General features: G+C 35.2%; 1 protein-coding gene across 8 annotated transcripts in view; it reads left to right on the forward strand.

The window, feature by feature from the left end:
- The window catches only part of ADGRL4 (adhesion G protein-coupled receptor L4), a 128093-nt gene that overhangs the window by 55831 nt on the left and 53169 nt on the right, over positions 1–19093 (forward strand). For 6 of the 8 annotated variants that reach the window (XM_082355082.1, XM_082355079.1, XM_082355077.1 and 3 more), the window contains exon 3: positions 12455–12607. The exons of the other annotated variants lie outside the window; for them this stretch is intronic. In XM_082355082.1, the coding sequence (XP_082211208.1) occupies positions 12455–12607 (153 nt within the window). The remainder of the gene's footprint in view (positions 1–12454; positions 12608–19093) is intronic. 8 annotated transcript variants of the gene reach the window in all.

Here is a 19093-nt window from a genome sequence, read left to right on the forward strand (position 1 = left end):
CCAGCTTTTTAAAACATACTGAAATAATATAGAATTGGAAATATCAAACGACAGTAAATGACAGAAGGGTAAATATTTTTTATGAAAAAGTTGTTTCACTGTATTTATAAATATATCCAGTCATGGGAATGTATGCATTTCCTACCATAGGCAACTGTAAAAAAAAAAAAGTTTGCAAACCTTAACCTAGGAAATACATAGTAAAGTAGAAGAGTTATGACAGTATCAAATTTTCTAACTCCACATCCAGATCACAGTTGGCTTTGCAATCTATATGGTCTGGGATAGAGGTAATTATGTTAGATCACTCAATATGGGTGTCAAGGTATAGTTAATGTTTCAAGAGCAAAGGGTCATTGTCAGATTTATGGTCTATTCCAAAGGCTTATGGTTGCCAGAAACCTGATTTAAATATTTACTATGGCTTTTGTGTGATAATTTTAAACTCTAGATATTATTTACAACATATATAAAATCATAAACTGCCCATGGGCACAGATATAGTTAAAAAAATCTGAATAACTGTTGTAAAATTTAATAGCTTTAGAAATATCATGGTGCAAGCAGATGCTTTAAAAAAAAGCCACATTTTTATTTCAGCGAAATAATTCATATGAGGATATGCCTCCAAGTAAGCATCTTTCTTAAAAGGTGTCAGGGATATTTCAAATAATTTGTAAGCAATAGGAGGTGGGATTCATCATTGTGTTTTTCAGGATGTCTCACTTATTAAACTATGGATGTTACCTAAAGTTAGCCAGTATTCTTCAAAATATGATTTTGAATGGCTGTAAATTATCACATAATTCAAAATATTTGTAATGGGTATTTAGGCACTTGCTTATTCTTACCATTTTATAACTTCAATGAAAAGTCTTGAACTAAATTTTGTTGTATCTTTGAACCTTAGAATTATTACCTAGAAAGGAAATTCCTGGGGAAAAAGATGTGGCCATTTTTTCAGGCTCTTGATTTAACAGTGAATATATTTCTGTTAGCAAGATATGTGAGTGCTCTTATAACACCAACTCTGGTTCAGTATTCTCTTGAGTTCCTCTATTTTCTTCTTTACAGTTACGGGAAATTAAAATGTTGAAGTGTTAAAGTAATACGAGTTCAGACCAATAAAATCAAAGGAAATACAAGTTGAACTCCATTACTTCTGTAAATTACTATTTTTTGGAAAAAAAAAAAAAAAAAAGGTCATGATACCAGGTTGCCCACCAGTCCATGCACTGTTCTAACACTTTCCCCAAGAGAAAAACAAATCCAAAAATCAGAGTGGAGGCAGAATCGGAGTAAGATGTTATGGAAGATGTTCATGTGTCTTTGCTTTTTCTGCCCTACGCCCCAGTCTGGTTTTAAAACTTTAGTAGTAGCAAATAAGGAATACAGTGTGGGATAGTGTCGTAACCAATGACCATGGACTATTTATTGATCACGAAATAACAGCAAATCTCTAGCTTTAATAAAAATGGTGGTAAGAATTTTTAAATGTATCATGCTAAATTTATAGATGATAATTGACCTTCATTTGCTCTTTAATTTGAGTTTCTTTATTAGTAAGGATAAATATTTATTTGCAATTTTATATCTTGAGTTTCTTTTGTGAATTATATACTCATTTCTAGTGTCAGAAAGCTACAAAATATCCATTATAATTTCTGATTTCTTCTGTCCTGTGCATTATTTAGACGTTTTTGGGTTTTTGTTGTTGTTGTTGTCTAAAACTTTGGATAATTTTAATTAAAAAATTTCATTAACTTTTAATGCTGTTGCTAACTAATTTAATTCACTGTTGTCAGCAATACTATTTTATATTATATATTTTGAAAAATAATAATGGGGAAACCTAATTTAGCATGTAAGAATTGAAAAATAAGGAAAAAGTAAATTAGATTGAGGAATTTGAAAAATGAGCGTTAAACTCTTGCCTTCCCCAAAATAAAAAGGTAACATAGAATTGAACATTAGACAAATACTGCTTTTCATTGTTAGTTTGATATCAAGATGAACTTGTTGGCTGATAGAGAAATAAGTTTCAAGTCTGTTGCCATTTCTTGCTCAGATATTAACACATTTAGGAATGGATAATAAAATGAGCAAACCTAGGAGAAGTTGGTATTACCAATGTGGGCATCAGGAACAAATATTACTCAGGCATGGGAAATCTGTCAGAGCCTAAAACTGAGTGCTGAGAAGTTATATAAATTTTCAGGGCTATACAATGCAACAAAAGCAAGCAAAATCCTAGTTTAGCTAAAAAGAAAATGCAAGCAAAACTCTGATAGCTTTTGCATTTCAGTAACATCTGCCACATCTAAATGTAGTGAACATAGAGGTGAAGGTTATGATCACAAGTTAGGGAAGTCATCATATTATCATAATATATGTACTGTTGGATACCAAAGGTAATTCCAAATTATATTAGAATATAATGTGAAAAAGGATTAGAGTCAATTTTATGATAAAGAGAGTACTATGTATTTGTAGGGTAAATGTTTAAACTTTTAATAAGTGTAGATTGGATATAGTTTTTTCCCAAAATATTTTATCACATTGATGAAGTGACAAAATTTATGACATCTTAAAATTAAGGAAACAAGGTTTCATTAATAATTAAATTAGGCTGGCAGTAATGTGGGTATTTTTGATAATAAATGTGCCATCCCTATTTTCGTTGTCCTCCGATTTCTTTTCAAGCTTGCTTTAATTTAAAGTTTAAGTGTTTTTATTATTAACAAAATAGTTGGATTGCATCTGTAAACTAATCTAACACGCTGTGTCTTATAATGGGGAAATATGAGTCTTTTCCACTTAGTTGATATATTTGAGTGATATTTTTATTCCATCAAAATTATTTCATGTTAGCTATTTTATTTTTACTTATAGTTTCATTTTTTTCTTTTATTTTTTCCTTAATCAGTTTACTTTTCATCCCCTTTCCTCTTGTTTTTTTAAAAATTAAATTGTAAATTCTGTCCATTTACTTTTTCTATTCATAATCAAACTCACATTTTTGTACTTTACCAAAATTAGGTACACATTTTGTACTTTCCTTTCTACAGTGTGCTTTACTTGCCACTGTACTCTATCCTCAGCCTGACCAAAGTAATATGAACCCACTATATCCAGACTATTAGGTTTTCCTTCCAGTAAATTTTTATAAGAATCCTAATTATCTTTTATATTGCACATTCATAATCATACAGTCATCATTCATTTGAATTTACATACTGCAGGATTTGCTGTCTACCATTGTTACACCTCCATCTCATTTTCCCTTGTTGAGCTCTGTCTCCTAAATTCATTATTATTTGATTCAAAGGTATCTCGAATGTTTTCTTCACAGAGTGCATGGGTGATCTACTCGTTGAATCCATGTATTTCTACAAATGTTTTTCATCCTGATGAGTAAAAGGTTTCTTTGGCTGGTTAGAGAACTAGAGAACTGGTCTCATAGTCATTTTATCTCAGTGACTTACACATGGTATCCTACTGTCTCTCAGTTATGTTAGCAAGAATCTGATACTATTCTGATTGTTTTTCCTTTGTAAACTGGCAAATTCTTTCACAACTGAGAGCTTGTTACTGAACCAAACTTGGGTCTGCTTGCCCGAAGTGCAGCAAATCCAATCTGCTGACACCAGGTCGTGGTGAAGGGAAGTACAGCGTTTATTGCAAGCAAGGAGAACAGGCAGCTCATGCTCAAAAGACCTGAACTCTCTGATGGCTTTTAGGCAAGGGTTTTTAAAGACAGTGTTAGAGGAGAGGGTTGTACGATGCATAATCAGGGCTTTTGTACCCAGAAAGGCCCCCCCACGCAGTCCTGCTTGGTTTATGTCCCCTCTTTTCTTTGATACTCATCAATCCTGAGGGGAACAGGGGTAGGACAAGAAGGGGATAGAGAAATTAATTGTAAACTCAGCAGGGGAACTCAGTTTTAGAGGGACTCGGTTTCAAGTTTGTAAGATTTTTCTATCATGGATTTGACTTGCCCCTGGAATATGTATTATTTAATGATTAGAAACAAAAATCAATAAAACTAGTTTCTCAAAAACTATTTCATAGCCATCACTCAAGCACCAGAAGGACTATATATAAGAGTATTATTCATTTTTACTGTTACAGTTGATAGATACAATGAAATGAAAAAACTTCAGAATAATTAATTTATAATGTGAAATAAATGTATGAGGATTTTTATCCTACCGTTTGTATCAAACGAACAAGAGAAGTGGTTTCCAGTGTCTAGTGATTTATTTTTCTCCTGTTCGCCTACCCTGCTTACACTTGGTTTTGCTTGTTTGCTCTAAAATGTGTGTGTTAATAATTCCTACCAAGAATGGACCAAAAAAGTGACAGTAGTATAAAATGAGAATATTTTCTTAAGTGCTACATTTCCCTTGGAAAATAAGTAAATGCAAAAGCAGCAACAGAGACCATCCTATACATTTTTTTTTTTCCTGGCTTATATAGCCTTTGCAAAATCTGATCCATAGTCAAAGGCACACTTCTTTCATAAAATTTTCAAGTGATACTTGTTGCTTCAATTAATAAAACACACATTTCCACTAAATAATTGTTTTTCAAATAATAAATACCCAGCATGAACAATTTATTCTTATGTAATTCTACTTTCTTTACCATGGTAAATTCTAACATTTTGCATTTGATGTGTCTGACTTTTCCTTTACTAAATTGGACTTATTTTATAGTTATGGGAAACATACATTTTATGCTATGTGTTTTATAATAAACAGTGGTAACATAGGAAGTATATCTTCAGCACTGGGTTTATTTTTTTCTCTGTCTTCTTAATAATTCTGCATATGTCAGTATGTTTATGTGGAGGGGTGGGTTATGTGTGTATCATACTCATATTCTGGGCTGCACTTGAAGAGTCAGGTGCAGAAGAAATTCCCAGAGGGGAAGAAAGATATAATTCCACGTGTCTCCTTTGATACCTTTCCTTGTCTTGTATAGCGGTTGGTAATGACAGTTCCAGCGTGGAAACAATAACTCCATTACTTTTCTTGACTGACTGAACCCATTCTGGTTTCACTGCAGCTCTCCTTATTTTCTTTCCCTTCTGCTGACCTTTTTCTCCCCCTTACCTCCATAACTATGTGTTTACCTTCATATTACCCAGAAAAATATAAACCATAGGAAGTCCATAATTGAGGGGGCTCATAAGGATGATTTTTCTAAGTTCATTAAAGAGTGCTGGATATGAGAAGAGAATTACCAATGTTACGGAAAACAAATGAGCCCAGGAGGCTGCCTTGCGGAGAAATAGGAAAAAAAGCTTGTGAGTTGCTCCACCTTTGACTTAGAGGGCCTGTTTCACAAGTAATCACACAATGGTTATAGTCATTTTAGTGTTCAAGTTTACGGAGCAATACTGGCAATCATGTCCAGAGGGAAAATATGTGTAAGAGTGACGCTGCTGTTAAAGTTCTCTGACTTTCAAGTTGTTATAATCAATTTGAGCCCAGCCAATAATATTTCAAGTGCTAGAAAAAGAAGGGAATATTTTCTCTTTTTTAATTATTTTTCCCCATCTGTGGTCAATAGATTGAAAAATGGAATAGAAACTAAAATCTTGTTCAGATTCTGGAATGCCAGTGACCTATAAAGCTAGTAAAATTCTACATTATTATACAAGAAGTAATATAATTATATGCTTTGTTGCCAAAAACATGTCATTACTAGGGTACTTAATATCACTCTTGAATTTGGAGAATTATATACCCACTACTTATGCCTTGTTTAGAAGCACACTTTACAAAATACACCTCACTCTACAATACAAAGATATAACTTGGTCTTTAGAGCCAGGCAGTCTTAAATATAAAAACCACATCCAACAGATTCTCTAAACTAGCATGATGTAATGCATCTGAGCTTTAATTTCCTAATAAATAGAATGGGGATAATATCAATTATTGTGTTATTGTAGTGATTAAATAAACTAAAATGAGCCATCTAGCAGAATGCCTGAAAAATATTTCCTCTCTTCTTCCAGATTATTCGGTATAAATCATGCTGATCTAATTTTTAATGTAAGCCAATAACTAAATATAAGCCAATAACTAAATCAGTAACTAACCATCAACCATAGGAACAAGCTTCCCAAAAACATATTGAGAGAAGATATTTCTGGTATATTCATTTGTGTATTATTTTAAAGCTTTGTGTAGTTTTCCAATAGGCTGGACTGAAGCATGTGGAACCCCAAGGAAGTTTCTGGTCAACACTGAGACCAAACAGGTTAAGGAGCTTCCTTGGTCCTTTTTCTCTACCCTCACATCCTAACCTCTGGACTTTATCACTCAGTTGTCAGGAAGAGGCAAACTCAAGTAAGTAGAAGCATACAAAGAACAACAGCAACAAAAAAAAAGGAAAAAAAGAAAAGAAAAAGGAAAAACAAGAGAGTGTGATAATGCCCAAGGCAAAGTTCATTTAAACTACTGAGATCAAAGCAGGAGGAGTCAGGAGAAAGGGTCCATCTAGAGATAAGGGCAAAGGAAGACAGCAGGCTTGTTCCCTGCACTGGAGCCTAGTAAATGCCAGGCTCTTGCTTCTGACTCAGCCTCTGGAAAAGAAGGGAGTCTTGAGCTCCACCTTGTGTTTAAACAAGTTATGGCTTCATGGTTGACTATCCAGCTGTGGATACTCGCATCTCAATGTCCTAAAGGCACCTCAGTCTCTCCATGCTCAAAAGTGAGCTCACTCTCTTAGCCCCAAAGTAAGCTCCTCCTCTGCTTCTCTCTGTCCTCATGAGTCAATGTACCCAACAAATCCCTCCAACTCAGAACCTGGGAGTCATCTTCACTTCCTCTCCAACTAACTCATATCCAGTTAGTCTCCAAGCCACACTAATATTTTAAAATCATTTTATTATGAAAAATTTCAAAGTCACAAAAATAAAAACAAGAATATAAAGACCCAGGGACTTCCCTGGTGGTCCAGTGGTTGAGACTTCGCCTTCCAGTGCAGTGGGTGTGGGTTCAATCCCTGGTCGGGGAACTAAGACCCCACGTGCCACGCAGCGTGGCCAAAATAAATAAATAAATGTAACTTTGTAAAGGAAAACTACAACCTTAAAAAATATATATAAAGATCCACATGTCAGTCATTACCCAGATGACACAGTTTTCAGTTCATGACTAATCTAATTGAATCCTACCCACTTTCCTTTCTCTCCCCAGATCACTGACTTCTAACATGAAAATATTTCTGATCTAGCCCACCTCCCCTCCTTTCTTGACTTCCTTGACTCTGTTTTGTTAGCTTTTCATGTCTTACACTGTTTTAGCAGGTCTACCTGGATCTTAGCTAATTTTCCTTATATTTCAAAAATTGTTTTGAAATTCAAGTCCAATCAGATTTCTTCACTACATAAAATCTGATGATGGCCATCCTTTACCCACTGAATTTAGTCTGAAATTCTTAGCAAGTGTTTTCCCGGTTTAGACCATATCTGTCTGCATAGATTCTGGCCCTACAACCTCTACCTTCATGCCCGGTGTTCCACAATATAGTTCTCCTCTAAAGTATGATGCTTCTGCAGGCTTCAGGCATTTGGGTGAGTTCTTTCCTTTGTCTGAATGGATCATTGGGGCCCCTTTTGTTCGTCTGAATTCTTCTTATACTTCAGTGCCTGGCTCAAGCATCTCTTCCTCTTCTAAACCTTCTGTGCGAATAAACTTCTCCCTTTTATCCTGAAAACTTGCTGAGGAAACCATCTCTTCTCTGAGTTACCAGTGTACCGCTAAACACCTCATTTATTTGTTATACACACCACATCCTAATAATTTGGGTTTTTGTCTATCTTCTTCAGCAGCCATGGATCCTGTTATGTTACAGGCTGTGTGTATGCCTTTGTTCCTGTAGTGCTCAACCTGGTGTGTTAGGCTTGAGCCAGTAAGAATTTTTGCTGAAAGAATGCTGAATATTTCTCCTTATTAACATTTTTTGATAATTTTTAAATAATTTACCTTCGCCTTAATGGTGTTATAATGAATTTTTCAAGTGACATCCTAATCTAAATATTTATTTTATAATCCCACAAGAAGTATTAAATATAGAGTCACAGAGAGTGGGTAACATAACTGATAAATTGATTTAAACAATGGAAGTAAGAACACAAAAGAAGCAGACATATATTTTCCTATATTGTACCCATTCCAAGAAACTTTCTCCTTGAAACTTAATTATTATGGAGTTAGACACTGGGAAGTTTAAAGCTATTTAAATAATTCAGATTTATATATTACTTCACAAAGATAATTTTTTTGCCTATCTCCACTATCTTGGGGGGAGAGAGGCAGTTACTTTCAGATAAGTGGTATTTCAAGGAACAAGATTGGAGTCAGACCATTTAGGGAATTCGCCTATATTGTATATCCAGTCCAGAAGATTGGGACATAGATAAGAAAATGTTTTTATTTCCAAATTCTTGATAAGGAAGCTAAGAGGTCAAGTGTTCAAAACTACATAGTAGGGAGAAACACAAAAATCAGTGTCAACCTTTGTTTTTTTCTTCCAGTTAATGTATTACCCAAGACTTAAAAATATGTTGGAGTCAAATACCATATTGATACATTAATTTGTTTTTAGAAACACAATCAGGTGATATAAAGTGGCTCATTTTCTTAGACTTGACCAATAGCTCAGACATAGTGAATTCTTTTCCTCAGTATTTTTGCATATCATTTTTGCAGCTATAGACCACAGGGATACAATCTTCATCATTCTCTGTATTACCAATAACTGATCTGAGAGCACAATTTCTTTTAAAATTAATATAAACTTCTCCCAGTATGCAGTGAAGGGAGTCAGATTTTGAAATAAAAATTGAAACTTTTATTTTAATAAGAACTCAATTACATGCTCCTATGTTAACTTGCTTTAGAATGTGAACTCGGACAGCAGGGCACAGATCCTGACTTTTTGATTAATTTTTACTTATTTCCCAGTGTAGACATACTCACATTTGGGAACTGGGAAACTCCATAAATATTTGAGTAACTGAATGATTGAATCAAACCCAAAGTGTGTGAAATATTTTTCTTTAACTTGATTTAGGTTCTTGTGTGTCAATTTGTGAGATACTCTCAGGTAATTATAATAAACTAGTCTAATTTATTTTGAATGCATACATAGACATATACGTTTGCTTTCTGAGTATATATGTGCATATAGTCATTTAGAGTTGCATAATATCTCTGTATACAGAATAGATCAATTAATAATACACACATGTTAATAAAGTATTAACTCTTCAACATTTTATATAATGGCCATTCATAATTTCTCTTACTTGATTATCATATTTTCAGCAATTTTCCTTAACTCCTCCAGCATTTATACACTTTAACTTAGGGGTGACAAATGCCTAACCAAATGCTAAATGTGAAAAACAGTTTTAAATATGCTTTTCAAATTTTAAAAATTTTAAATCCTCTAAGTGAGGTGTGTACTTCCTTATATCATAAGCCACACCACCTTCTATTGTCTGACACTTGGTGGAGTCAAACTTTACGTTACCCTCCTGCCTGGCCTAAACAAGTTTTTTGAGAGCTCAACTTTTGCACTTACATGTCTCCAAGTCGTTGGCCTCTAAGGGGAGCTCAAAACTCTTCTCTTGCTGCTCTACCTTTCTACTCACCCAAGAATAAATCAGGTCACATGCTGGGAATTAGAACTTTCAAAGGGACAAGGGATTGAACCCAAAAGAGGTGCCAGTGGGAGTGTGAAAAGAGACCTGATGCCATAACATGAAAAAATATTAGGTGAGAGGCCTGGCCTAGCTTTGCTCTAGACATTGGAGAAAATGATCTTGCTTCTTGTGGACTGACCAGTTTTCTCATGAACTGGTTTTTCCAAGCAATTGAAACGGTCTTGTGCCAAAAGTAGAGTCTGGGTCCCTGAACCATTGTGGGAGAAGCCACACCATCGACCTGAACACTAACCTTGGCCTCTGACTAGAGCAGCAAATAATCTTTTATTGTGCTGAATCATTACATATTGGGATATATTTGTAGCAGTTGGCCTATTATAATTAATGTAATAAGTGAAAGTGATAAAACATATAAATATTAAAATAAAATTATGGAATAGAGCTGTATAGGTTGAATATATTGAAAGGATAGGATTTGCAAATCTTACCTGACTGTCCATAGTAATCATTTAAAAAAAAAAGAGAGAGGAATTCACCTCTAGTTGTCTGTCATATATTAACTTCTATACTTATATCTATAATGTTTGAAAATGATTAAGTGGAAATAAATTTTACATTAGAGATAGAATACAAATAAATTTTCTATTTTCCTTCTGAAATCTCTACCTCAATATCTTTTCTTCTCTCAAAATAGACCCATAATCCATTAGATACATTCTTATCTTATATATTTGCTTAAAATGATTCTCACAGAGGCAGCAGGATGCAACAGTTAAGAGAACAGGCTTTGGACCAAACTATTTGGCTCTGTAACTAAATGGCTGTTTGACCTTGACAAGTTACATTTCCTCTCTATGGCTTCTTGTCCTCATCACTTAAGAGAATAATAATGGTACCTGCTTCCTAGAACTTATGTAAGGATTAAGTGAATTAGTATTTATATAACATTTAGGAAAATCTCCAACTCTTAGTTATCAATATACCTCTTCGGTAAGCTGTGTTTAAATTAAATGTTATACAAATCATCCTTTTAAAATAATTTTTTTTTTATTTTAAACCAAATCAAACCAAATTTTTTAAATTTTTAACCAACTCAAAGCTTAGTTTGATTAAAATGGAGAATAGAAATTCAAGACATTTTCCAAACTCAACTCGTAGCACTATCCCCCTATGATTTCTCCCTGTGTCCCTGATTAGGGTTCCCTCTGCCTCCAGAAACATCTCAATCACCCTTAGGCTTGCATGTTTGCCCAAAATTTTGCTTTCCTCTTAGTGATTTCCTTCTCTTTGTCTAACCAATACTTATCTACCTTAAATTAACCAGTTTGGGTCTGTTAGTTTCCTAGGGCTGCGCTAAGAAACTAGCACAAACTTGGTGGCTGGAAACAACACAGATTTGTTCTCTCACAGTTCTAGAGGCCAGAAGTCTGAAATCCAGGGGTTGGAAGGTCCATGCTCCCTTCGAAGGGTCTAGGAAAGAATCTTTGCTTATGCCTTTCTAGCTTCTAGTGGTTGTTAGCTGTCCTTGGCATTCCTTGGCTTGTAGCTGCATCACTTCAGTTTCTGGCTCTGTCTTCACATCGTCTTCTCCTCTGTGTCTCCATGTCTGAATTTCATACATAGTATAAGGACACCACTCTTGGGGCCCTGCTAATTTAGAATGACCTCATCTTAACTTGATTATATCTACAAAGGTCCTATTTCCCAATAAGCTCACACTCACAGACACTGGGGATTTGGACTTGAGTATATCTTTTTGGGAGACACAGTTCAGCCCACAGGAGGATCTAATGTCTCCTCCAGCCCCTCATAATCACTTCTGAGAAACACTTGTTTTCTATTTCATTTATTTGACAGATAATATAAATCTGCTTTCTGATTTTTAAAAAGGGTTTATGAACCTATATATATCTTTTCTGATAAATTACAGTATAAGAGTATAAGGGTAAGGACCATGGATCATCATGTAATTTTTTTTGTATTTGTGTACCCTTCCATATACAGTACAATACATATGATAATGAATAAATACATTAATGAATAAATGAAGGGATGCAAACCAGGTAACACAATATTCTTCTGGGGAGTAAGTGACAAAAATAAATGGCACATGATTAGAGTATATCAATGTGTAATCTCTGATTTTTCATTTTTAACTTATGGTATGCTTTTGACTGATTATAAAGAGTATTATAATTTCACAAATAAGATATTCATTGACATTATAATAATTAAAATATATGTAAAAATTTGAAAAATAATCCAGTATAGATTCAATAGCTATGTTTAGTGTTTTTGAAGTAAGAGATTCTATTTTGCTTTGCAACTGCAAAGGTTTCACATTTAAACAAGAATAACCAAGTATGGAATGTGGATTCTTTTTTTTTTTTAATTAATTAATTATTTATTTATTTGGCTGCGTCAGGTCTTAGTTGCAGCACACTGGCTCTTCGTTGCAGCATGCAGGCTTCTCTCTAGTTGTGGCACCCGGGCTCTAGAGCGTGTGGACTTATTTGCCCCGTGGCATGTGGGAGCTTAGTTCCCCAACCAGGGATCAAACCCACGTCCCCTGCATTGGAAGGCGGATTCTTAACCACTGGACCACCAAGGAAGTACCTGGAATGTGGATTCTTATTATTAACTTTTCTTAGAAATAAACATCACATACCTTAAACTATTTAACGGGCAAAATTCCCAAAAACTGATGGAAACTAGGACTTCATCTCAATTGTATAAAAATAATGTTTTAAATTGATATGTCCACAGATGATAATGAGTGTGGAAATTTAACGCAGTCCTGTGGTGAAAATGCTAACTGCACGAACACAGAAGGAAGTTACTACTGTATGTGTGCACCTGGTTTCAGATCCAGCAGTAACCAAGACAAGTTTATTACTAATGATGGAACCATCTGCATAGGTAAATTCAACTATCTAACTTAAAATTTGTACCTATCTCTTATTGCTTATACCTCCAGAGATTAAATAATATTCAAACGAAATTCTGTCAGTCCTTGATTGTACCCCGTTGTTAATACTATCAAAAACTTCATTAATTCCCTTAATTCTGCAGTATGGTGTCAGTTACTATGGTATATTTATCCAAGGGTATAAGAAAAAGAGATTTTTTTTTGAGAATATCAACCAGTTTCCAAAAAAAAAAAAAAATCGTGAAGTTATGAGATCTAGCATTTGTGGCAAACAACAGAATAAATGTGTACACTTTAAAGTAATATATTCACTGCAGAAAATTATCATTGGTATCACCAGATATTGATGCTTATATAAATATGAACTCTGAGATGGGCCCTACATTTTCCTAGAAAGTGTTCAAGAAAGCATTACTTGTGAAAAAATTGTCCTAGTGCTTTTACTGCTGCCTGCCGAAAGTTTGTCACACTTAAGATCTGCATTCTGTTTTTTCTAAACACTAGAGTCCTATTTAGAAAATCATCTCAGATTCACTAAAATGTCTTCTGGAGGGATATTAATTTCAATTCAATCCCTAAGTGAAATATTGTGAGTCTGAAGAGAGTATCTAGATTTGTTTTAATGTCCTTCTGTTGTATTTTGGTTACACACTTGATTTATCAGATCCTATAGTCTGAGAAAAATAATTGCATAGAAATTTCAAAAGATGAACAATTTTCAGAGACAAATTCTCTGGAGCCAAAGACTTTAACTTTGAAAATAAATTATGAATCATCTTAATCATGGCTTCTAAGAAATTGTCCAGTTTACCAACAGCTAGTATAATTATGATTGATAATAATCTACAGAATTAACAGATGAACCAAGGCCCTGAGAGTTAATTACATAACCAGGGGTAGATATGAGACTTGAACTCAGGACCATACATGCAACATGGGCAGGAGTAAGGTGCTGCTTCTACTTTCCGTAGTTAGATAAACGAGAGATGTCTAAATCAATACAGATCACACTAAAGCCTTTGATGAGCTTCTAGTGAGGTTCTCATCAGTGAGCTAAGGAGAAGTCTGGCAATGTTATTATTAACACACATGATAGTCAGGAGATAATGTTCGAAGAGAATTTATCATTGAAATGTTTGTATCAAAGAAATTATCCTGTCTTGTGTACTTATGGTTCACAGCATTTTCTCTGCTACACAAACCAGGTAGATTTTATTCTCATATTATAGCCAAGGGAAGTGAAGAGCTATTCCAGATTCACACACTTAGGATAAAGGGAAGATTAGAATCACAGTCTTGTATCTAGAAAGCCATTGGTATTTCCACAAGAGTCTTAAATGGGTGGCCATTTAAATCTTACATGAATCTGGATCATGCAAATGCAGTGGATCAACTTTGCAAGGGCATAAATGATTTAAAATATGAGAAAATAATGCTATTTCTGTTGAATTATAATTTTGTCTTTATTGTTTGCAGCAAAAATTTTTATTGGATTGTAACATTACAACATATGTGAGAAATTAGAATTTTCCCAGAAAACATAGTACCCCACTCCTTGTTCTTCTCAAACCTAAACTCTTGTCTCTAGTTTTAGAATGTTATATAATGTGTGCCTATTTTATCTTTAGTAGATAAGTTTGAACTATGTAGCTGTATAAGCTTTACTAGAAAAGTTCTAGTTAATGAAGAAATGCAACTTATAACATCTTAATCACTGGAATTTAATACAATTTTAACTGTGCTCTCCATTCCCTCTTGTCTCTAGAAGACATCTGTCTTTTCATCTGATCATGTTTACTTTTAATACGCCTCAGTTCACAGAGGGATATATATTTCTCTCTCTGTATTCCTTAAAAGTAAAGAATTCCTGTTTAGAAAAAAATTAATCACAGATACAGAGAAAACACACACACAAAGATAATTGAAAGCCAACATTTTACGGGGGTGTAATACATTTGTAATGTAAGACTCTTTCTCCCAGTACTCAATTATTATTGAGATACTGTGGAAGGGCCCTACATTTTTGCTAATTCCCCTTTTAGCTATTTTAAGTAATCAGTAAACAATAACTTAGATTAAAACCCAATACCCAATATTGAGTCCTTCAATTTCTACCTGTTTTGTTTGATGGATTATTCTGTGAAAAAAGTCATTCTCTGGAAAATTGTTATTTCTCACCAGTTTTGTTGATCTTAAAGATTAAGCTTTTTTCAGAAGCAGAACAGCTATTTCTTTTCCTTTTTTTTCCCCCGGTCCTATAGTAATTTTCCTTGTGCACTGTGATAATCCTCAGGGAATTTGAACAGAGAATCATAATTCTGTTTCCTTTTTACATTAGTGTATCACCTTGTAGTATATTGCTTCTGATTTGAAAGTTTAGCCGATCCTTAAATTCGACATGTCTGGTAATTATAGTCATTAAGAACCTCTATAAAAACATAATGAGGAGGAACCAAGATGGTGGAGTAGAAAGACGTGCTCTCACTCCCTCTTGCGAGAACACCAGAATCACAACTAGCTGCCGGACAATCATCTACAGGAAGACACTGGAACTCACCAAAAAAGATACCCCACATCCAAAGACAAAGGAGAAGCCACAATGAGACGGTAGGAGAGGTGCAATCACAGTAAAATTAAATCCCATAACTGCTGGGTGGGTGACTCACAGACTGGCAAACACTTATACCACAGAAGTCCACCCACTGGAGTGAAGGTTCTGAGCCCCACGTCAGACTTCCCAACCTGGGGGTCTGGCAACAGGAGGAGGAATTCGTAGAGAATCAGACTTTGAAGCCTAGTGAGAATTGATTGCAGGACTTCGACAGGACTGGGGGAAACAGAGACTCCACTCATGGAAGGAACACACAAAGTAGTGTGTGCATCGGGACCCAGGGCAAGGAGCGGTGAACCCCATAGGAGACTGAACCAGACCTACCTGCTAGTGTTGGAGGGTCTCCAGCAGAGGCGGGGGGTGGCTGTGGCTCACCATGAGGACAAGGACACTGGCAGCAGAAGTTCTGGGAAGTATTCCTTGGCGTGAGCCCTCCCAGAGTCTGTTATTAGCCCCACCAAAGAGCCCAGGTAGGCTCCAGTGTTGGGTTGCCTCAGGCCAAACAACCAACAGGGAGGGAACCCAGCCCCACCCATCAACAGTCAAGTGGATTAAAGTTTTACTGAGCTCTGCCCACCAGAGCAACAGTCAGCTCTACCCACCACCAGTCCCTCCCATCAGGCCTCTTAGATAGCCTCATCCAGCAGAGGGCAGACAGAAGAAGCAAGAAGAACTACAATCCTGCGGCCTGTGGAACAAAAACCACATTCACGGAAAGATAGACAAGATGAAAAGGCAGAGGGCTATATACCAGATAAAGGAACAAGATAAAACCCCAGCAAAACAACTAAATGAAGTGGAGATAGGCAACCTTCCAGAAAAAGAATTCAAAATAATGATAGTGAAGATGATCCAGAACCTCGGAAAAAGAATGGAGGCAAAGATCGAGAAGATGCAAGAAATGTTTAACAAAGACCTAGAAGAATTAAAGAACAAACAAACAGAGATAAACAATACAATAACTGAAATGAAAACTACACTAGAAGGAATCAATAGCAGAATAACTGAGGCAGAAGAACGGATAAGTGACTTGGAAGACAGAATGGTGGAATTCACTGCTGCAGAACAGAATAAAGAAAAAAGAATGAGAAAAAATGAAGACAGCCTAAGAGACCTCTGGGACAACATTTAACGCAACAACATTCACATTATAGGGGTCCCAGAAGGAGAAGAGAGAGAGAAAGGACCCGAGAAAATATTTGAAGAGATTATAGTCGAAAACTTTCCTAACATGGGAAAGGAAATAGCCACCCAAGTCCAGGCAGCGCAGCGAGTCCCATACAGGATAAACCCAAGGAGAAACATGCCAAGACACATAGTAATCAAATTGGCAAAAATTAAAGACAAAGAAAAATTATTGAAAGCAGCAAGGCAAAAACGACAAATAACATACAAGGGAACTCCCATAAGGTTAACAGCTGATTTCTCAGCAGACACTCTACAAGCCAGAAGGGAGTGGCATGATATACTTAAAGTGATGAAAGGGAAGAACCTACAACCAAGATTACTCTACCCGGCAAGGATCTCATTCAGATTCGATGGAGAAATCAAAAGCTTTACAGACAAGCAAAGGCTAAGAGAATTCAGCACCACCAAACCAGCTCTACAACAAATGCCAAAGGAACTTCTCTAGGCAAGAAACACAAGAGAAGGAAAACACCTACAATAACAAACCCAAAACAATTAAGAAAATGGTCATAGGAACATACGTATCGATAATTACCTTAAACGTGAATGGATTAAATGCTCCAACCAAAAGACACAGGCTTTCTGAATGGTTACAAAAACAAGACCCATATATATGCTGTCTACAAGAGACCCACTTCAGACCTAGGGACACATACAGATTGAAAGTGAGGGGATGGAAAAAGATATTCCATGCAAATGGAAATCAAAAGAAAGCTGGACTAGCTATACTCATATCAGGTAAAATAGACTTTAAAATAAAGAATGTTACAAGAGACAAGGAAGGACACTACATAATGATCAAGGGATCAATCCAAGAAGAAGATATAACAATTATAAATATATATGCACCCAACATAGGAGCACCTCAATACATAAGGCAACTGCTAACAGCTATAAAAGAGGAAATTGATAGTAACACAATAATAGTGAGGGACTTTAACACCTCACTTACACCAATGGACAGATCATCAAAAATGAAAATAAATAAGGAAACAGAAGCTTTAAATGACACAATAGACCAGATAGATTTAATTGATATTTATAGGACATTCCATCCAAAAACAGCAGATTACACTTTCTTCTCGAGTGCGCACAGAACATTCTCTAGGATAGATCACATCTTGGGTCACAAATCAAGCCTCAGTAAATTTAAGAAAATTGAAATCATATCAAGCATCTTTTCTGACCACAACGCTATGAGATTAGAAATGAATTACAGGGAAAAAAATGTAAAAAAACACAAACACATGGAGGCTAAACAATACGTTACTAAATAACCAAGAGATCACTGAAGAAATCAAAGAGGAAATCAAAAATTACCTTGAGACAAATGACAATGAAAACACGATGATCCAAAACCTATGGGATGCAGCAAAAGCAGTTAGTTCAAAGAGGGAAGTTTATAGCTATACAAGCCTACCTCAAGAAACAAGAAAAATCTCAAGTAAACAATCTAACCTTACACCTAAAGGAACTAGAGAAAGAAGAACAAAAAAAACCCAAAGTTAGCAGAAGGAAAGAAATCATAAAGATCAGAGCAGAAATAAATGAAATAGAAACAAAGAAAACAATAGCAAAGATCAATAAAACTAAAAGCTGGTTCTTTGAGAAGATAAACAAAATTGATAAGCCATTAGCCAGACTCATCAAGTAAAAGAAGGAGAGGACTCAAATCAATAAAATCAGAAATGAAAAAGGAGAAGTTACAACAGACACCGCAGAAATACAAAGCATCCTAAGAGACTACTACAAGCAACTCTATGCCAACAAAATGGACAACCTGGAAGAAATGGACAAATTCTTAGAAAGGTATAACCTTCCAAAACTGAACCAGGAAGAAACAGACAATATGAACAAAACATAATGAAAAACTCCGGTACAGGGCAAGAAATGACCCTAGCAAAATTCTATATCTTTAGTCTATATTCAAATACTATTTTCCATGGCTGAGGTAATTTCATTGCAGAAGGCTATGAGTGAGATTTAGTATCCTGCCTATTTTTCTTCTCCTTGCAATCAGAGTAAAACAGAACTTCTGGTGCCCAGCTCCCAAGAGCCGTTGTTCTAGACTCGCATTTCACAAGTGGAGAAACTGAGGCATCCAATGGTAAAGTGACTCTCCCAAAACCAAATGAGTAGAACCCAAGAACTTCTTCACGTTTTCTGTGTGCTTAAGAGCAGTGTTTACTACTTGTAATTTTTTATGTCCTATTGCCTTAGGTACCCTGATAAGTACAGATTTTTTTTCTGGCTTTGAATAATATTAACATTCAATTTTGTTTTTGCAAATTGCTTCCACTAATTGAGCATTGTATCTTTTCTTTGCAGTCTATGAGTTAAACAACATTAGAAAATTCAGTTATTGGTGAAAATTATAAGAATCAAAACAATCATATGATCATGTTTTGAAAGAAGATTATGATAAAATACTGCTGGGTTGGCTCATTGTAGACAGGAAAAACAAGCATAACCTTATTAATGAAAAAGTAGCAAATGAATGTTTTGACATGCAAAACAAGGAAATGTGTGTTATGATGTGCTTACATTTAGCAAAATCGAGTTATTAGTGTTGAGTGTTTGGTTGGTAGTGGAAAAAGTGGATCAGTTATTAAATATAGTTTGTCAATTCTAACCTGACTGAAATAATTATACAGCAGCAATTTAGCTTTCATGAAAA

The sequence above is a fragment of the Balaenoptera borealis genome (assembly GCF_965194805.1).
Source record: "Balaenoptera borealis genome assembly, chromosome: 1".
In the NCBI taxonomy this organism is placed as follows: Eukaryota; Metazoa; Chordata; class Mammalia; order Artiodactyla; family Balaenopteridae; genus Balaenoptera; species Balaenoptera borealis.